The sequence below is a fragment of the Bos indicus genome, chromosome 29 (assembly GCF_029378745.1).
Source record: "Bos indicus isolate NIAB-ARS_2022 breed Sahiwal x Tharparkar chromosome 29, NIAB-ARS_B.indTharparkar_mat_pri_1.0, whole genome shotgun sequence".
Taxonomy (NCBI): Eukaryota; Metazoa; Chordata; class Mammalia; order Artiodactyla; family Bovidae; genus Bos; species Bos indicus.
Window position 1 is genome coordinate 44,578,630 of NC_091788.1, and position 19,390 is coordinate 44,598,019.

The following is a 19,390-nucleotide window of genomic DNA, read 5'->3' on the forward strand; positions in this document are numbered from 1 at the left end:
GCGGGCTCCGAGGCAAACGACGGAAGCAGCCGCTCTTGGTTTCCGGCAACAGGACACCGGCTGTCGGGCGACCCGGAAGTGTTCCCATTTTGCGTCGTCGGGGCTCGGCGGCGGCCGGGCTCGGGGTGGACAGATCAGCATGGGGTCGTCAAAGAAGCACCGCGGGGAAAAGGAGGCGGCAGGAACTACAGCAGCGGCCAGCACCGGGGGCGCTACCGAACAGCCGCCTAGGCACCGGGAGCACAAAAAACACAAGCATCGGAGCAGCGGCGGCGGCAGCAGCGGCGGCGAACGACGGAAGCGAAGCCGAGAGCGTGGGAGCGAGCGCGGGAGCGGGCGGCGCGGGGCCGAAAATGAGGCCCGCAGCAGCACGCATGGGCGGGAGCGCAGCCAGACAGAGCCCTCCGAGCGGCGCGTGAAACGGGAGAAGCGGGATGATGGCTACGAGGCCGGTGAGGGGCCTGTGCAGAGGGCGGGGCGACCGGAGGTGCCCCGGGTATGTGGGCTCTGGGTATGGAGGCCGAGCGCATCAGGCCGAGGCATCCCCTGGCTTTTTCGTCAGCACTCTTTAAAGGGTCTTTCTGTGGCTATTTGGGACTGAAGGTTGTCTTTCTCTGTTAAACTGTCTTGAGGGTAGAGATTTTCTTTGTTTTCCTCAATTGGCATATCACGAGCCCTCCCTGAATGTGTTGAATGAATGAAGCGATGGCAGCATGGGCAGAGGCAAGAACAAACGTGTTGTCAAAGTTGTGTAGAGTTCATAGCAGAGACAGCAGTCTGTAAGAGAGACCCGGTTCCGAACACTAAGGGCCGTATAGGCCCTGTTAAGAAATTGAAACGTGTTTTGAGATGAAGCCATGAATTTGAACTGACGAGTGAGTTGATCACATTCATATTTTGCAAAGATCACTGTGTTGAGAACTGGGAGAAGGGCAGTAGAGACTGGAGGTGAGATGAAGGCTGATGGTGGCCTGCACGGACGCATTAGCCATGGGATGGAGAAACGTGGACAGATTGGAGAGGTGTTTTGGAGGAGGAGGTGATGGAGCTTAGCGTTTGGATGAGAGCTGGAAAGAGAAGAAGGAATTGAGGGTGCGCCTTGAATTTTGACTTGAGCAGTTAGTTGAGTGGTAGTGATCTCTACTGATGTTATCCTGGTGGTTCAGTGGTAAAGAATCTGCCTGCTCTGCAGAAGACAAAAGAGACACGGGTTCTATCCCTGGGTGGGGAAGATCCCCTGGAGGAGGGCATGGCATCTCACTCCAGTATTCTTGCCTGGAGAATCCCATAGACAGCGGAGCCTGGAGAGCTACAGTCCATAGGGTCTCAAAGATTTGGACACAACTGAATTGACTGAAGCACGCATGCCCAGTCCAGTCGACTGAACTTCAGGAGTTTGGAAGAGAAACAGATTTTTGGAGGGAGACAACTGAATTCTGTTTTGGAGAGTGTTGAATTTGATGTGCATGGAGAAACCCAGGGCTTGGGCTGGATAGAGCAGTTTGGGAATCATGAGTGTTTAGGTGGCATATGAAGTCCACGGAGAGACTAGGATTAGGAAGCCAGGGGTGGTAGCAGAACCTGATAAATGCCAGTGTTTTAGTAGAAGGCTGAGCAGGAGGCCACGAAAAAAGGAGGTAGGCTATCCCCCAAAGCAGGAAAACCGTAGAATGTCGTGTCAGGGGATCTGTGGGAGTGCTCATCTGTGTCACACACTACTGGAGACCAGATGAAAACCAGAGCTGAAAAGAATCCTTGGGGTTTTGAAATAAGGAGGCTGGTGATCTTGGAGAGAGCCTGGAGTCGTTGGGGTTCAGAGTTCAAGTGGGATAAGAGGTAGAGGTAGGTTGTGAGGTGAACATGCTGGAACCATGAGCTGTGGTGGCGCCTGGTGGGGGCAGCTCCATCTGAGTCGGAATCTGACTTCTGCATGTGGTGTTCAGTGAAGTCACTTGCTCTTTGTGAGGTGAGTAGAGGATGTCCTAAATGCTCTTTTACCTCAGTGATCTCAGCAGCATCACAGAAGAGGCTCCAATAAAGTATATTTCTTCACTGCATGAATTACACAGAGGGCGTAGTTATGCTGCCAAGACGGTCCCTACCCTGTGAGGAGAAGCAGGTCCAGAAATGACTGTGGCCGTGTTGTGCAGAGGAGAGCAGTTCATGCTGATCAGTAACGGAGCAGGACTCCAGGGAGGAAGTGGGGTCTGATAGGATTTTGTTAACAGCCTGAGGCCAGAGAGGGCAGTGTAGGTTGAAAGCACAGGATACGCAAAAGTGGAGAGGTGGCAAAGTGAAGGACGTAGAAAGCTGGACCCTTTGGATCAGGAAAGGAAGGTGTGGGGAGAAGCAGCATTCTCAGAGCCTGGGACTCGGGTGGAAGGAGCTCCTGGCGGGGAGGAAGCAGGCCCAGGTGCTGACCTCATCTTGGCCCTGCACCTGGAGCCAGGGCTGCGGCTCCTGGGCCCAGTGCTCCGCTCCTGAGCCTTGCTGCTTCTTGTTCCAGCTGCCAGCTCCAAAGCTAGCTCAGGCGATGCCTCGTCACTCAGCATCGAGGAGACCAAGTAAGTCCTGTCTCCTTTTCACTTCTGTGTTTTCTTGTGGGACAAGCAGCTTCTGGGGTAGCTGTCTGGGGAGGCTTTCGCGTAGTACACATTCTGATTGAAGTGGGAAGCGTCATGTAAATCATCCCAGCCAACCATCCGAGTTCCCAAAGTGGACTCTGAGGCCGAGGAGAGGCTGGCCTTGCCCCGGCTAGGGGGCAGGCCAGGCCTTCCGCCTGATTGGGAGGCCAGTGCTCTTCCCACTGCTGGGTCAGGGCATAGATTTGAGACCCTTCGGACCACTCAGTCCCCTCCTGTTTTCTCCCCCTCTTTGTACAGAAATGCATTTGGTGCCCCCATTTCTTGGACAGCTCATAACACTTGTATCTCTTGTCCTCAGTAAACTCCGGGCAAAGTTGGGGCTGAAACCCTTGGAGGTCAATGCCGTCAAGAAGGGTGAGTGTGGGGCTGAGGGTGGTGGGAGGGAGGGCATTTGGGGTCAAGGAGCGAGGCTGTCTGGAGGGATTTTTGAAGAAAGTGGGGTTGGAGTGCAGGTCAGCACCACTCAGTGGTCCCGCGTGGGTGCTGGCTGCGGGCCTGGGGCTTCCTTGCTCCTGTGATGGGTCTGGGACTCGGCTGCTTCTTTAAGCTTGAGCAGTCAGTGTGGCAGCCTCAGTATGGCTGCGAGGTAGCGTTAAAGGGGCCAAGAGATGCGCACAGCGCTGCAAACTCATCTGCGCTGTGCATGTTGGTTTTTTTTTGTTTGTTTTAGTTTGTTTTTTTTAAAGTATGACCAGAGGGGCTTTGGAAGGCATGGAGGGTCCCATCTTTTTGTAGGGGTGATGTGGGAGTGTGGGGTTGCCTGGGAGTTAGGAGGCAGAGGATTCTTCCCCTGCTTCTGGCTTCTCTGGCCCCTGAGTGGGACGGGGCAGCGTGAGTGGCTCCCTCCTTTCCCCACCAGCCTTGGGCAGGCATAGCCTCACGCCTGGGCCTCCCTTCCAGAGGCGGGCACCAAGGAGGAGCCCGTGACCGCCGATGTCATCAACCCCATGGCCTTGCGACAGCGAGAGGAGCTACGAGAGAAGCTGGCGGCTGCCAAAGAAAAGCGCATCCTGAACCAAAAACTGGGGTGAGGGTCCCCGCCAGGTGGGCTCAGGCAGGGTCTGAGGAGGCACCCAGGACATCTGGAGTCGGGGTTGGGGGAGCAGGAGCTGGTTCCCCAGAGCATCTTTCTCCTCTGTCTTCAGGAAGATTAAGACCCTGGGGGAGGACGACCCCTGGCTGGATGACACCGCGGCCTGGATCGAGAGGAGCCGGCAGCTTCAAAAGGAGAAGGACTTGGCAGAGAAGAGGGTGAGGTGCTGGGGGTCACTCTGCCTCTGGTGGCCTGATGGCTAGGGGGCCGCAGATGGGCTGTGGGGCCGTGAGGCGGGGCCTCAGAGCAGTGGGAGGCCTGTGCTCAGTGGCGCCTGCATTGGGTTCCCAGAGGCTTGCTTGTTTAGGTCTGTGCTTTTTGCATCCCCACTTAGTAAGGCCCCAAGTCCTCCGGTGATCCAGAACAGCCTGAGGTCATGGGTCACCGCCCCATCCCTATCCCGTAGGCCAAGCTGCTGGAGGAGATGGACCAGGAGTTTGGTGTCAGCACCCTGGTGGAGGAGGAGTTCGAGCAGAGACGGCAGGTGGGGCTGCGGTAGCTGCGGGGAGGGGCCGGGGAGGCTGCTGTCCCAGGTGCTGGGATCCCTGGGCGGGGTCCAGACTGGGCTGCACTTTCTGCTCCGCCTCTAGGACCTGTACAGCGCCCGGGACCTGCAGGGCCTCACTGTGGAGCATGCCATCGACTCCTTCCGTGAGGGGGAGACGGTGATCCTCACCCTCAAGGACAAAGGTGGGTTGCACTGGGGCACTCTGGCTGGGGGCCCAGGCCCTGCTGGGTGGAGGGCGCGTGACCCGCCCCGCCTTTTCCACTGTGTCTGCAGGAGTGCTGCAGGAGGAGGAGGATGTGCTGGTCAACGTGAACCTGCTGGACAAGGAGCGGGCGGAGAAAAACGTGGAGCTGCGCAAGAAGAAGCCCGACTACCTGCCGTACGTGGAGGACGAGAGCGTGGACGACTTGGCCCAGGCAGGCGGGCAGCGTGGGCACCGGGCAGGGGGTGTTGGCGGCGGGTGGCTGGTTTGGGAGGAGATGGTGGCTCTGTGGTTTTTCAGGAGCCAGACTGCATTCCAACCTGTTCCTCTTGCCTTGCAGCACAAACCTCGCTCTATCCTGTCCAAGTACGACGAGGAACTCGAAGGCGAGCGGCCGCAGTCCTTCCGACTGGAGCAGGGCGGCGTGGCTGATGGCCTCCGGGAGCGGGAGCTAGAGGAGATCCGTGCCAAGCTGCGGCTGCAGGCCCAGTCCCTGAGCACGGTCGGACCACGACTTGCCTCCGAGTACCTCACGCCAGAGGAGATGGTGAGTCCTGAGGTCTCCGCCCAGACCTGCCCCTTCCTCTCCTCAGGGGCCACAGGCTGCCAGAAGGCACTAGAAGGGGGATCGGGTAATCGCGTGGTACGTGGTCCCTGTGGATGAGCAGTAACCGGCAGCCCCGTCGGGGTGCTGCGGGGAGGCAGTCAGTGCAGACAGAACAAGGACTGTGAGCCAGGTGCCCCTGAGCTGGTGTGCAGGTTCTGCCGCATCGCCAGCCTGTGCCTGGGGTGTCATTTAGCTGTGAGCCTGAGGCTCCTCTGAAATGGGGGTGGCAGGAGCCACCTCACGGGGACTGTTCCAAGGGTTGGTGGTGGTCTGGTAAGCGGTTGTTCTGTAGGGTGTCACCTTCGGGGTGCTGTGTGGACATGCAGGTAGACCTCAGGCTCAGTAGGTTGCTTGCCTGTGTGGTTGAGAGCAAGACTCTGGAACCAGACTCCGGGATTTCACTGTCCTGGCTCTCCTGCTTAGGAGCTGGTGACTTTGCACAAGGTACTTGATCTCTTGCTGCCTTAGTTGTCCTCATCTCACAGATGGGATGATGGTTACTCTCGTCTCACTTGTGTGTGAACTGCTGCGTAGCAGCAAGCAGCGTGCACTCCCATGGGCTTGTGCTGCTGCCTCGCTTCGCCCTCACGTCTCTCCCACCTTCTTCTCCTTTCAGGTGACCTTTAAAAAGACCAAGCGGAGGGTGAAGAAGATCCGCAAGAAGGAGAAGGAGGTGATCATGCGGGCCGATGACCTGCTGCCACTTGGGGACCAGACTCAGGATGGGGACTTCGGTTCCAGGTGGGCTGGGAGACGGCTGGGTGTGGGAGCTGGGCCGGCCCTAGAGCCAGCCTCACAGAGAAGCCTCTGCCCACAGACTGCGGGGCCGGGGGCGGCGCCGGGTGCCTGAGGCGGACGAGGAGCCCCAGGAGGAGGGGGAGAAGGAGCCCATGCCTCAGCCGCCACCGTCAGATGACACCCGCGTGGAGAACATGGATATCAGCGATGAGGGTGAGGGCCCGGCCTGTGGGGTGGGGGACCCGAAGGGCCTGGGCAGGAGCCGGCGGTGGTCTGAGCGGGCGTCTCCTGTGTCTCCCCCAGAGGAGGGCGCCGCGCTGCAGTCTGGGTCCCCAGAGGTGCTGGAGGAGGACGAGGCAGAGCTGGAGCTGCAGAAGCAGCTGGAGAAGGGGCGCCGCCTGCGGCAGCTGCAGCAACTCCGGGACAGTGGCGAGAAGGTGAGGGGGCTCCAGGGGTCGGGCGCGGGCGGGCGCTGGGGCCAGTGTGACAGGTGTGCCTGTGGTCGCTTGTCCTCAGGGGCACGCAGTCCCACGCCATCATAGGCGGTCCCCGTATTCTGGTTTGCACCCCCTTTTTGTTCCACGTCGTGTGACTGATGGGTTTCTGGGTTTCTGCCATGTTTTCACTGTGGGGTGCTTTAGCGGTTTGTTGTTTCCATTTTCTTTCCTTCTGGGGTGTGTGTTGTTGCCTCGCTGAGAGTGAGGCGTCATCCTAGGGCTGGGAGGTCACTGGGGGAAAGGACAGCCAAGGGCTCCTCTGAGTTTCATGGGGCAGAAGTGGCAGTGAACCTGTGAACACGAGCAAGCTGAGTGGTCTCTGCTGTGATGGCTGTGCAGACAACACGGGAGCGACCGGAGGTTGGTCTCTTAGGTCCGGTGTTCGGGAAGGCCTTTCAGGGGGTGCCTTTTGAGCTGAGACTGAAATGACATAGTGGAGTCTGCCTTGCCCAGACTCAGAGTGCCAGGCACTCAGGCCATGGGGACAGCAGATGTCCTTTGGCGAGATGACTTAGAATGTGTGAGGACCAGGTGGGCTGGAGCGGAGGAAGGGAATGATGGTGTGAGCTGAGGTGGAGAGTTGAGTGGGGCCTTGAGGCCGTGGTCATTGCTGGCCCTCTCGGAGCACTGATGCGTGCCAGGCACCGCTTAATGCTTTGTGTGTGGATTCACTTAATCCTCGCAGCAGCACTAGGAAGAAGGCTCTGTTACCTCCTTTTTATAGATGAGAAAACTGGGGTACAGAGGTGGTAGGCAGGTTGCCCAAGATCACGTGACTGGGAGGTGGCCGAGCACAGCCTGGCTCCAGAGCCCACACTTTAACCCTGCACCTCCCAGCAGGAGAGACTGTGGGGCCGGAGACAGGCTGCAGCAGCAAACCCAGGGTGCCCACCGTGTGGGTAGAGCAGCAGGGAGCCACCGGACTGAGGCCTTCCTGAAGCCAGGGAAGGGTTTCAAGGAGAGGGAGGGAGCATCTTCAAACAGTATTGAGGGGCAGATCAGATTTGGCCCTGGTGGAGACAACGCCACTGTGGAGACAGTAGCTTCGAGAGGATTGAGAAGAGCTGGGACTGGAGGAGGAGGGGCATTGGGACGATTCCTTAGCCCAGGAGTGGGCGCGCTTTGTTCACGGGCCAGGAAGAAAATATCTGAGGCTCAGGGCTCTGCCTCCAGCTTGGGTAGCCGGGGGCGGAGCCGAGCGCCATTGCCACTTAATGTACTAGGGTGGGGTGGGGGGGTACAGTTTGCCCACCCCTGCCCTAAGGAGAATGAGGAAATGGGTCAGTAGCTGAAGAGGGCATGAGGTGAGGGAAGTTTTGCCTTTTTTGTAGTTAATGAGGTATAGCGTTTATATTTAAAAGTTATGTTCCAGAGTCAAGAGCTTATGGCTGAAAGGATCATGCCAGTTATGTGACCCAGTGGGATTCATCAAGGTTGGATTTTCTACTGGCTGGGCCATTTTCTGAAATGGGGTAGACTAGGGTAGGAATGAGTGTGGGCAAGAAAGTGAGTGTTTGCTTTCGGTTGAGTTTGGTTTGAGATGTCTCCTCATTGGAGGTGATTGTTATTGAATAGACAGTTGGATGTATGACCTTGAACTTCATATGTATACTTGGGAGAGACTGAGATGGAAGCATGGAAGTCAGTGTGTAGATGGGGTTTATACCAGAGGACTGGATGGGATCACCGGGAGTGATGTAGATAAGGAAGAGAAGGTAAGGCGAGGACGGAGAGGAGAGCTGCTGTCCTGGAAACCACGTGAAGACCCAGCTGGAGGGAAGGTGTGAGCAGTGGTGACGCAGACTCGGGAGGGTTCTGATATCCGGAGGAGGGGAACTGACCGTGGGGTCAGCCAGCACGGAGGTCACTGATGCTCCCGTCCAAGGTGGGCTCGGTGGGGCGGTAGGAAACGGGGGCCAGATCATGCAGGTGTTAGCAAGGTTGCTGGACAGGAGATTAGTAGGTGAGAGTTGACTCTGTTCTGTACGCCAGCAAGAGATGGAGAATGTAATTTTATTTTAAGGAAGGAAAGCTAATTATGTACATATTAAGTATTCAATGAGTGAACTTTCTATAACAAAAGAAGGAAATGTTAAAGGTTTAGAGACACTGTGAGTTACAAACTGTGCTCCTGAGGTACTATTGATTTAAAAGATATCTTGTGTATTATTTACCATGCTCAGCTGGTAAAAACAATTTAGAGTATGTCAGTCTACATAAGGGATACGCTTATTCTGTATGAATAACAAGATTTATTGACTGTAAATTCAGTGCCCATTCACGAAAGCAGTATAGATAATGAAGTAACACGGACGAACAATAGAAGGCATTATGGATAATGAATAATGAGCTTAGCAACAAAGTTAAAAGGAATGAAGACACGCAAGATCTCTAGGAGGAAAACTGTAGTCCGTTTTTGAAAGGGATTAAGCAGGACATGTTGTTTCAGTTACCCAGGGCTGCCATAACGAAATACCGCAGACCGGGTGGCTGAAACAGCAGCAGTGTATTCCGGCACTTCTGGAAGCTTCAAGTCCAAGGTCAGGATGTTGGCAGGTTTGCTGCCTTTTGAGGCCTCTGTCCTTGGCCTATAGGTGGCCGTCTTTTCACGGTGTCCTCACATGGCCTTGGGGTGTAATTCCCTGGTGCGTCTGTCCTTCTTACAAGGACACCAGCTTATGAGATTCGGGCCTACTCTTAGGGCCTCATTTGACCTTTATTATCTCTTTAAAAAAGGCCCTGTCTCCAGGTACAGCCACACTGGAGGCAAGGGCTTCAATGTACAGATGTTTTGGGGGGGGACACAGCATGTCCATAACAACCATATTAATGGATAAAAGTAATGTAAAGATGTCTGTATCCTCGCAGTTCCAGTAGAAATCCCAGTAGGTTTTTGTAGAACCTGGCAAGGTGATTCTAAAATTTACACAGAAGATCAAAGGGCCCCAAATAGCCAAGACCCTCAGACTAATCAGGTGGTGGGATTTGCTGTAATAGATTCCTAGTCTTTTGGTTGTTCAGCCGCTAAGTCAAGTCCGATTCTTTGGCGACCATGTGGACCATAGCCCACCAGGCTCCTCTGCCCATGGAATTTCCCAGGCAAGGATACGGAAGTGGGGTGCCATTTCCTTCTCTAGGGGTTCTTCCCAACCTAGAGATCGAACCCTCACTTCCTACTTGAGAGGCAGATTTTTTATCACCGAGCCACTGGGAAGCCACTTTCAAGTCTTTAGACAGTTGTAATTGAGGCCCTGTGATATTGGGGGCATTAAATGTGGCCCCCACACCCCAGAAACAGACTCCTGCCATAGGACACGACGTGGCCCAGTGTAAAAGGAGCTCAGCTCGATAAGCGGTATCAGGACAATCAGTTATCTATTTGAAAAAATGTGAAATGCGGTTTGTACCTCACACCTTGTGCAGAAATTCACTTAAAAGGTTAAGAACTTCAAAACGTAATATTTGAGAAAAGCGTGAAGAATTTTGTTTATGACTATGGTAGAGGTTCTTTTTAACTGTGTTAAAATACCCGTAGGATTTATCATCTTACCCATTTTTAGGTATATGGTTCTGTGGTGTCAAATATATTCACCTTGTGTGCAGCATTTAACTACTTAGAAATTAAAAACTTGATTTTCATTTAAAAAGTTAGTTTTATTTTAAAGACACCATGAAGGGAACTTCCTGGTGGTCCAGTGGTTAGGACACCCCACTTTCATTGCACAGGGTTCTGGTTTGATCCCTGGCCAGGGAACTAAGATCCCACCTGCCTTGTGGCACAGCAAAAAAAAAAAGAAAAAGATGTCGTGAAGAATGTAAAAAGATAGGCCAAATGGAGAAGATACTTGTCCACATGCAGAAGGGCAGTTCACAGAGGTGCAAGGGTGCTTGACCCCTGAACCACAAGGTGAGGCCCAGCCTGGGTAGCAGTGGAGGAAGGGCGAGCTGACACGATAGATCAGGTCCCACCCGCCTCACTTGGCAGAAGTGTCAGGCTTGATAATGTCAGGTGTCCATGAGGACGTGGGGCAGCCAGAGTTCTTGTCCACACTTAGCAGGGGCCTGTAAAGGAGTCTCATCAGTGGGGGGACACTGATGAGCCTTGCAGAGTGAGGTCGCGTGTCTCAGCGGACCGCACCCCGTGTGAATGCTCACGTCGGGTTCTTGGTCCGGGGAGAGGCTGTCTTTGGTGCACTGGAGAACTCCACCGCGGTACAGTCACAGCTCGGGACGGGATTCTGTGGGGAAGAGCTGTTCAACTGGAGCCGCTTACATCAAGACTGACCTTAAAACAGATGCGTATACTTGAAAACATAGGATTAGACAGTGTGCTTCCGATTACGTAATGTTTGAAAATCGCATAACAGAACAACAGACTGTTCATGGGTGGGTCTTTACGTGCTAAACTGTGAAGGAAAGGCCGTGAATCGTGACCACAGCTATGTGAGGAGGAGGCCTCTGGGGCCTGAAAGGGTGTTCATAATGCTGTTCAGCCAGGTCATGGGGACATGCTGTTTGTTTGGTGGCGGTGATTTTTAAAGGCATACGCGTGTGTTACAAGTAACCTTTTTATGTGTAGGATGACGTTTATTTAAAAATGTGATGTCATGTAAGGAAAGGAGTGCAGAGGTGGACACGGAGACTGGAAACTTCTCTGACGAGTTTGCTGTCAGGGGCAGAGCAGGAAGGCTGTGGTGTTGCAAGAGGATTCTTCGAAGAGCAGAGAGGGTCTTCCCTGATGGTCCAGTGGCTAACACTCCATGCTTTCCCTCAGGGGGTGCTGGTTCGATACCTGGTCTGAGAACTAAGATCCCATATGCCCAGCAGCCAAAAATAAAAGAGGGAAAAGGGGGGAAGATCCTAGACAGTCCCTGTGTGCTGGTGGGAGTTACACAGGACGGGCATGGTGTCGGGAGCAGAGTTCTGGCGGCCCTCGGAGCCCTGCCAGGTGGGGTGGCCTGTGGTGGGCGCAAGGTCAGGCGTTGGCTGTGAGAAGTGGGGCGGCAGGGTGGGTGGCTGGTGGTTCAGCTCTGGAAGCAGGGGGCAGATCCATGGAGCATCCAGCCTGTGCAGGGCCGGGGTTCCAGGGGGAGGGATGTTTACTTGAGTCCTGAGCCAAGTCTGTTCGGGGAGGAGTGGGTGGAGGAGCGGTGGGAGAAGGAAGGCGCGGGGTGCGAGAGTGAGTGGAGGAGGAGGAGCAACAGAGGCTTGGTCACAAGGGGCCGTGCCAGATTCTGTATATTAATTCAGAGGGCAGTGGGGAGCCATCGCCGACTTCGGAGCGATGGAGCGAGATCGTGCAGAGCAGACCAGGGGTCAGGGAAGAGGAAAGCGCAGTCTGGTCCGCTGTGGGCAGTGGGAATGGCATGCTGTTCTGCCGCCAGGGAGGGTGGCAGGGGTGGTTCCTGGGTCTCCATGGCAACCCCCTAGAAACTTCTGGGTTTGCCCACAGCTGCTCCCTCCCCCAGGTGGTGGAGATCGTCAAGAGGCTGGAGTCTCGGCAGCGGGGCTGGGAGGAGGAGGACCCAGAGCGGAAGGGGGCCATCGTGTTCAATGCCACGTCTGAGTTCTGCCGCACTCTAGGGGAGATCCCCACCTACGGGCTGGCCGGCAACCGGGAGGACCAGGAAGAGCTCATGGTGGGTCCTCGGGCAGCCCACCCCCCGCACACTCCCCGGGCCTGCTCTGCTCTTGGGCACTGGGCATGGCGGCCCTGCCAGTCCTCAGGGACAAGCCTCAGTGCTCAAGGGGGACGGGCTCGCCGGGGCCTGGACTGAGCCTGGTCATCCCTCCTTCAGGACTTTGAACGGGATGAGGAGCGCTCAGCCAACGGCGGCTCCGAGTCTGACGGGGAGGAGAACATGGGCTGGAGCACCGTCAACCTGGACGAGGAGAAGCAGCAGCAAGACGTGAGGAGGGCGAGGAGCCGGGGTGGGGGCCGGGGGGCGCTGCCAGGTGCAGGGGCCTGGAGGGGTGGGCGCTGGGCTGGGGGCTCAGCTCTGCCCTCCCCGCCATGGGGCTGCCATGTCTCAGAGCCCTGGGCTCCTCCTGCGTAAATGGGGTATATGGACCTCGTTGGGTGTTGTGGATTAAATGAGGCATCTCGTCGCGCAGGGCCTGGTGCACAGCAAGGACCACGGTCCTGGGAGGGGTGACTGTCGGGCAGGAGGGTAGCCCACTTAGCACCCCCATCATTGTGTGCTCCGCCCCCCCAGTTCTCTGCCTCCTCCACCACCATCCTGGATGAGGAGCCCATCGTGAATAGAGGGCTGGCGGCCGCCCTGCTCCTGTGTCAGAACAAAGGTAAGGGGCTCGGGCTGCCCCGCAGTGGCCTGGGAGCCGCGGCGGAAGGCGGGCTGGGCAGCTGCTGCCCTCCGGCCCCCTACCCCCTTCCTCCCCCCGCCCCGGGCCCAGCAGTCGCAGTGGCTGCTGGCCTTTGCCGCCTCCCCCATCCTTAGTGCCTGCGCCCATATGTGCCCCACCAGGCACCACTGCCCCGGAGGCTCGGCCTCTCCTCTGCGGGGAGTGGGTGGAGTGGCCGCAGTCCAGGCGGTGGCACAGAGACCTTGACGTTAGATCGCAGCCCTGCTGTGTACTGAGCCAGTGGCCCTGGACAGGCGCCTGACTTCTCCTGGGTCTCCGTTTCCTTTGTCTGCACGAGGGGACTGATGTCTCTCCCTTCCCATAGCACAGCTTGGAGGGTCCCCCAGGGGCCACCTTGCTGTTGGGGGCGCTGGGCAGCCTGGCTCTCACAGATTCCACCCCCAGGGCTGCTGGAGACAACAGTGCAGAAGGTGGCCCGGGTGAAGGCGCCCAACAAGTCCCTGCCGTCGGCCGTGTACTGCATCGAGGACAAGATGTGAGTGCGGGCCCACCGGGGCCACGCCGCCGGGAGCCTGGGTCGGGGGGGCAGCGCTGAGGCCCCGTGTGTCTCCCACAGGGCCATCGATGACAAGTACAGCCGGCGGGAGGAGTACCGCGGCTTCACCCAGGACTTCAAGGAGAAGGACGGCTATAAACCCGACGTGAAGATCGAGTACGTGGACGAGACGGGCCGGAAGCTCACACCCAAGGAGGTGAGCGGGGCCGCGCCCTGGAGTCTGGGCCAGGGGACTGTGGTGTCCATTGCTTGGGGGCACAGCGGTCCCCCCTTGCAGGCCTGGCAGGAGGGCGTCTTTGCTTGCCTGCCCCCTCCCCAGCAGCCCCCCGAGCTCTCAGCTGGTGGCAGCTGTTCGCCTTTCTCTGCCCACATTCTTGGGGTTTGCTGCCCCCTTGCACATCCTTCCCTCTCTTCGGGGGCTCCCAGAGGGTGCCAGGCCCGGGGCCATCTTCCAGCCCCTTCCCAGCCGCACCACCCCCACCTCGGCTCAGCTGGGACTGGGGAGCCACCACCCTTCCCTGCCCCGCGGGCTCCGGTGGCTCTAACGGTGTTTTGCCCGGGTCGCAGGCTTTCCGGCAGCTGTCCCACCGCTTCCATGGAAAGGGCTCCGGCAAAATGAAGACGGAGCGGCGGATGAAGAAGCTGGACGAGGAGGCGGTGGGTGCCCACGGGGAGGTGGCCGTGGCCTCTGAGGGTGTGGGGTCGGGGGGACTGAGGCACAGTCAGACTGCTGTGCTGACTGGCCCCAACCCACAGCTCCTGAAGAAGATGAGCTCCAGCGACACGCCCCTGGGCACCGTGGCTCTGCTCCAGGAGAAGCAGAAGGCCCAGAAGACCCCGTACATCGTGCTCAGCGGCAGCGGCAAGAGCATGAACGCGTGAGTGGGGCGGCGTGGTGCCCGTGTGCGGTGGGGGGCAGGTCACAGCTGCTCTGCAGCCTCACTCTCCTCTTCTCTCTGCAGGAACACCATCACCAAGTGAAGGCTGTCTCCCTTCTGATCCCTCCCCCAACTTTAATATTAAATAAAGCTCCCTCCTTATTTTTCCCCCCTGGTCCTGGTGCAGGTTCCAGGGTCAAACCTGGGAAGAGGACAGGCGGCGCCAGACGGAGCATGGCGACACTGCCCTCCGGCTCCGTCGTCATCTGTGTGACCTCAGGCGGCCACTGAACCTCTCTGGGCTTTAGTTCTGCCATTTGTTTGACCAAAACATCTTTGCTTCATAGGAAGTCTTGCGATGATTAAGTGAACTCATTTCATTCACTCACCTGGAATGTGGAGGTGAGCAAGGCCCCTCAGAGGTGGCTTAGGGTCTGGCTTCTGCCAGGTGAGACCTGGTCGTAGGTGACACAGATGACAGAGACACAGGGAGGGAACTGGCCCGGCTCCTCTAAGGCAGCTCCAGCCCACGCTGGGCCTCAGCCAGCCAGAGAAGCCAGCTGGTGCGCTTTCTCACCCTCGCCTCCCCCAGCCGCTCCTGGCATGGTCGTACCAGTCCTGGCTGTGGCTGTTAAATGTCACACCTTATCCTCTGCAAGGCTGGCTTCTGGGTAAGAGTTGGGAGGTGTTTTAGAGGCTCAGTCACCGTGGCCTCTCCCAGTCCCAGTGCTACAAGAATCGCTCTGCTCACAGCCAGGACGGGCGCGGCAGGGTCTGGGGGCATCGCAGGCTCCTGTTGTCTACGTGGAGAGAGAGAGGCCCGGTTTCTCAGAGCACCCGCCTCCTGGGAGCCTTGTCCCCTGAGCAGGGCAGGTGAGGTTCCTCGGTGTGAACTCCGTGAGGGACAGTAAGAGCCTGAACCGAGGGAAAGGTGATGACTGGCTCTGGTGGGAGTCAGACGAAACCAGCATCCCACTGCCCCCACCTCCACCCGCGTGCGTGGCAGATGGTTCACAGATTTTTTTTTTTTTTTAATGAAAAAAAAAAGTGGATTAAAATAACCTTAGAAAATGTAAGAAAAGAACAGAAAAATGTAAACAAGGGATGAAATACAGTTGCCTTAACGCATTGCTTTTGATGACAGTTACTTCGTGGCAGCCCCGCCCAGCACTGTCGTGTCCTGCTTTAGCTTGTCTCATTTTGGGGTCTGATTCTGATTCAGTTTTCACTTGGGCTTCTTCCTCATGTTCCTCAGGGAGGGTCCCTGTGGGATACCTAGGCTGGGTCTAGGATCTGGGGGATCTCCGTCTATTTCTCCCAGAAGCCTATGCGGCATGTCCGGTGTTGCGGACGATGGTCCATTGTCCCTGGCAGCAGAGCACCAGCTCTGGCCGAGCTCTTGTCGAAGCTCACACCTTACCCGCTGCAGCCTGTTAGGAAACTGTTGCCGTCATCAGAGCCAGAAACATCCAAGGCTGTGTCCAGAGCAGTGGTGGACCCGGGTCAAACTGAGCAGCCGTGTCCCAGGGTGTCTCCTGACTCTGACCTGTGACTGAGGGGACAGTAAATGGCGACCCAGGGCCTAGGAGGGGCTCCGAGGGGCCACCTCCAGGAAACCTGCCTGGCTGGCAGTCTGTTGCGTCTCCCCTCCTGTGGCCTCTGGTCCCAGCCCTGTGCTCGCTCTTCTGTGCCCTGGGTCATGCTACCCCTACCTAGGCTGTGCTTGCCCACCTGATGGCGGAGAGGCAGCAGGGAGTCAGTTCAACTCCAGGGCTGGATGGGGCAGCACGGAATCTTGTGAGGCCTGAGCTCCCAGGGCAGGCAGAGCCCAGGGAGAAGGTGGGGACTGAGAAGTGATGCCAGCCATGCGTGAGCCCAGCCCTCCAGGGCACCCAGGAAGGATACTGACAGCTGCCCTCAAACAACCATCAGACTGCAGCTGCTCCCTCCAGTGAGTACTGGAGTGCTTAGGATGTGGAAAGCTGCAGGATGCTGGCCCCAGAGAGCTGAGGTGCATACAAAAGGAATGATTTCAGTGAGCCCAGACTCTTGCATCTTCTCATACATACAGAGAAAAGCACTAAATTCCTTGAGATACATAGTTTTAATTCACAAAAATTCTTTTGATGTTCAGACTGCCTGCCCCTTGTTGCAACTTCTATAAACCTGACTCCTCCACCCCACTTCCTTGGAGCAATTCTCAGGGTTACTTGAGATGCTGTCTCCCAGGCTTGAAGTCCTAAAAATTCTCAATAAAACATCTCAATTATTAGATTGTGACTATTATGTAAATTGCCAGGACCCACCAGTACTACTAAGCCCCTTGGGAACTGGGGGCAGTGATGCCTCCACTCAGGTTGAGGCCTGGGGAGAGCCAGCTGGGCCACTGTCTGTCCTCTGGCAAATTACCACTGACTGCGTTTTATGTCAGACTTCCAGGGCTGGTGTAGAGTTGAAAACGTTCACTCTCTCTCATTACTCCAGCAAATGTTTACTGAGCATCAGAGGTGCTGGGGCTGAGGAGGAGCAGGGCCGGACCGGCTGCTTGGGCCCTGAGGGTCTGATGGGTGAGCAGCCATGGAGCAAGAACACTGGCGGGCGAGAAGGGGACGGGAGGGAGTCCACGCTCTCAGTGTGACACGTGCCTTCAAAAGGGCTTGGGGAGCCAGCTTTAATTTCCAGAGGCCTGGACCGCCGCCTCTGCACCCCCAGCACATGTGCCATCCTTGCTAAGGCACCAAGGCCTGCCCAGGACCCCTTCACTTGCTGCAGCTTCATTCCCTCGCAGCCCCAGGAAGCCCACCCTTCTAGGCCTGGTGATGGGAACCTCAGCCCAAGAGCCAGTGTCAGCTGTGGCCTGTAGGTGAAGCCAGGGCAGGACGGCCCCCCCACCCCAAGGTGTCCTCCCTCGGCTGTGCCCACCCCTCGCCCAGGTCCACTGAAGCCCGTCGAGCTGCAGTGGCCCGTCCTGCCCTATGGCTCCTGCCAGCTCGTCCAGTTCTGTTTTCCCACAGGACGGGGAAGCCGTCCCCCACTGCCCTCAGGGTCCCTGCCTTCCCCCCACCGCCCACCGCCAGCTGCCTGGTGAAGAAGCTGCCCCAGCTCATATCCTGGGGCCCAGGCCAGGCCCCCTCCTGAGATGTGTCCTCTGACCCCTGAGAGTCAGTCTGTCAGAGTTCCTCAAGAGAAATAACCTTCAGGGTGTACACATACATCTGAGGAGGTTTATTGCAGGAATTGGCTCCCGTGACCATGCTGCTAAGTCGCTTCAGTCGTGTCCAACTCTGTGCGACCCCAGAGATGGCAGCCCACCAGGCTCCCTCGTCCCTGGGATTCTCCAGGCAAGAACACTGGAGTGGGTTGCCATTTCCTTCTCCAATGCATGAAAGTGAAAAGTGAAAGTGAAGTCGCTCAGTCGTGTCAGACTCTTCGCAACCCCATGGACTGTAGCCTACCAGGCTCCTCCATCCATGGGGTTTTCCAGGCAAGAGTACTGGAGTGGGGTGCCATCGCCTTCTCCACCTGTGACCATGAGACGTTCCCATGTCTGCCATCTGTGAGCTGGACACCCAGGAAGGCTGTGAGTTCAGTCTGAGTTTGAAGGCATGAGGAGTGTGGACACCTGACGGCCCAGTGGGCGTCCCATCTGAGGCTGAGGGAGCCTGCCCTCCCCTACCTCGCTCCTCTTGGGGCTCTTGGTGGAGTGGGTGAGCCCACCTATACTGGTGAGGGGGACCTTCTGTATTCAATCTGCTGCTCCAAATGCTGACTTCCAAAAACACCCTCCCAGACACACCAGAAATAACGTTTTACCAACTATCTGGCAACCCCTGAGCCCAGTTGACACACAAGATTAACCATCACAGTGAATCACCTAAATTGGTCTAGAAAATTTCTCTTCAGCTTAAACAGAGTAGTTCCCCTTCTATGCAAGTAACACTTCCTTTTTAAATTTTTAATTTATTTTTGGCAGCACTGGGTCTTTGTGGCTGCCCTTGGGAGTCCTTGTGGCATGCAGACTTAGGTGCCCTGGGGCACATGGGATCTCAGTACCCTGACCAGGGATCCATCGAACCAGAGTTCCCTGCATTGGAAGTGTGGAGTCTTAGCCACTAGACTGGCAGGGAAGTCACTGGTCATATATGTTTTTTATTCTCCAGGACATTATCTTGACATTTTTAAGAAGCACCCCCTAATCAGACATCTTCATCAAGAATGAACTTCTCTGTTCCTTGGCAGCTCCCATGAAACAATTTTCATTGTTTCTGAAGTTCATCTTCTAGAAGTTCTGTCTAGATGAGCTCCCATATTCTGCTGGTCCAAATGTCTTCATCTTGGTATGGGCTGGAGACGGCTGTGCTCGCTCATAGGGCTGCGGTGAGAGTCCAAGTTGCTCCCCCAGGGCCACTTCCGGAGTCGGAGTCAGCTTCACTGGGGGTCTCCACTCCTATGATCCCAGTGTTTCCCTCAATACCTGTTTTCCCGTCTGACCACCAGATCCTGTCAACTCAGGCGACTCATCAAGGCCCCCTAGCCTGGTGCTCCAGGCCCCGTACCTGCCACACCTAACACGATCCGGTCTAGTGCAGACACAACACGATACCTGCCCTTCTGCAGACCTGTGCCCCTTCCCTCGTCTACACCTGCTCGGGAGACACTAAGCGAAGCAAACTTGCTGTGTCATCATGTGCTCCCCAGGAGGGGAGGAGACAAGAGGAGACAGAGCATATCTGACCTGTCAGGCTTGGACAGAAAGGAAAACCAAAGGAGGGGAGGGCCTCCCCACAGAGGCCCCCTCCCCAAAGCTCTGTGGCCATGGACGGTAAACAGCCTGGTCAGACAGATCACCCCCTACTCTCCAAGTGCTCTCGAGCACGTGCTCCAGTCTGTGTGCTGGAGGGTTGATGGACTAATGCCTTGTAAGCGAAGTCCGCTCTGGGTGGTGGAGCTTACCAGCGGCCGGCCAGTCACAGCCGCTCTCGGACCCCTTGCACCCTGTTGGCCGCCCTCGTGTCACTGGATCGCATCGTCCGAGTGACCCTTCGGGCTGCTGCACCCAGGACCAGGGCTGACCTGCTGGCTGGACATGCTTATCGTGCCCCTTGTTGGCAGCTCCCATGAATGTTGACTGAATATGGGGCCAGGAACTGATGACACCTCTCACTGTGGCCCAGCTCATGCGGTTTGAATTCCAAGGAAAAGAAAAGTACTCTTCTCCTACAACAGTTAATGCAAATGGTGTGGTAGCACTCTCTCCATGCTGAACCGCCTGGACTGGCTAGTAACGAGGGTTTCTGGTGCTCGTCGCTGTGAACGAGCACAGGTTACATAATGAAGTGGGT

The 19,390-nt window shown here is 56.7% G+C and overlaps 1 protein-coding gene across 2 annotated transcripts; it reads left to right on the forward strand.

Annotated features, from left to right (window-relative positions):
• The first annotated feature begins 68 nt into the window (after positions 1-68).
• On the forward strand, positions 69-15,176 carry SART1 (spliceosome associated factor 1, recruiter of U4/U6.U5 tri-snRNP). Of its 2 annotated transcripts, XM_019955052.2 has the most exons (20): positions 71-452; positions 2,507-2,564; positions 2,944-2,999; positions 3,546-3,672; positions 3,791-3,896; positions 4,145-4,222; positions 4,329-4,428; positions 4,520-4,662; positions 4,789-4,995; positions 5,672-5,796; positions 5,873-6,006; positions 6,097-6,230; positions 11,759-11,929; positions 12,089-12,199; positions 12,506-12,593; positions 13,059-13,149; positions 13,231-13,366; positions 13,738-13,827; positions 13,927-14,048; positions 14,133-15,176. In XM_019955052.2, the coding sequence occupies exons 1-20, from the start codon at positions 140-142 to the stop codon at positions 14,149-14,151; spliced, it is 2,409 nt and encodes an 802-aa protein (XP_019810611.2). In that variant the 5' UTR covers positions 71-139; the 3' UTR covers positions 14,152-15,176. The 2 variants fall into 2 exon arrangements, 1 of the variants encoding a protein (XP_019810611.2); XR_011564905.1 differs by lacking the exons at positions 13,059-13,149; positions 14,133-15,176 and having other exon boundaries at positions 69-452; positions 13,927-14,035.
• The last annotated feature ends 4,214 nt before the right edge of the window (positions 15,177-19,390 follow it).

Excerpts from the sequence above, each read along its gene's own strand:
- SART1 (XM_019955052.2), top strand. The coding sequence starts at position 140 with ATGGGGTCGTCAAAGAAGCACCGCGGGGAAAAGGAGGCGGCAGGAACT. Across the intron at positions 4,996-5,671 it reads ACCTCACGCCAGAGGAGATG|GTGACCTTTAAAAAGACCAA; the intron begins GTGAGTCCTGAG and ends TTCTCCTTTCAG. Across the intron at positions 11,930-12,088 it reads AGGACCAGGAAGAGCTCATG|GACTTTGAACGGGATGAGGA; the intron begins GTGGGTCCTCGG and ends TCCCTCCTTCAG.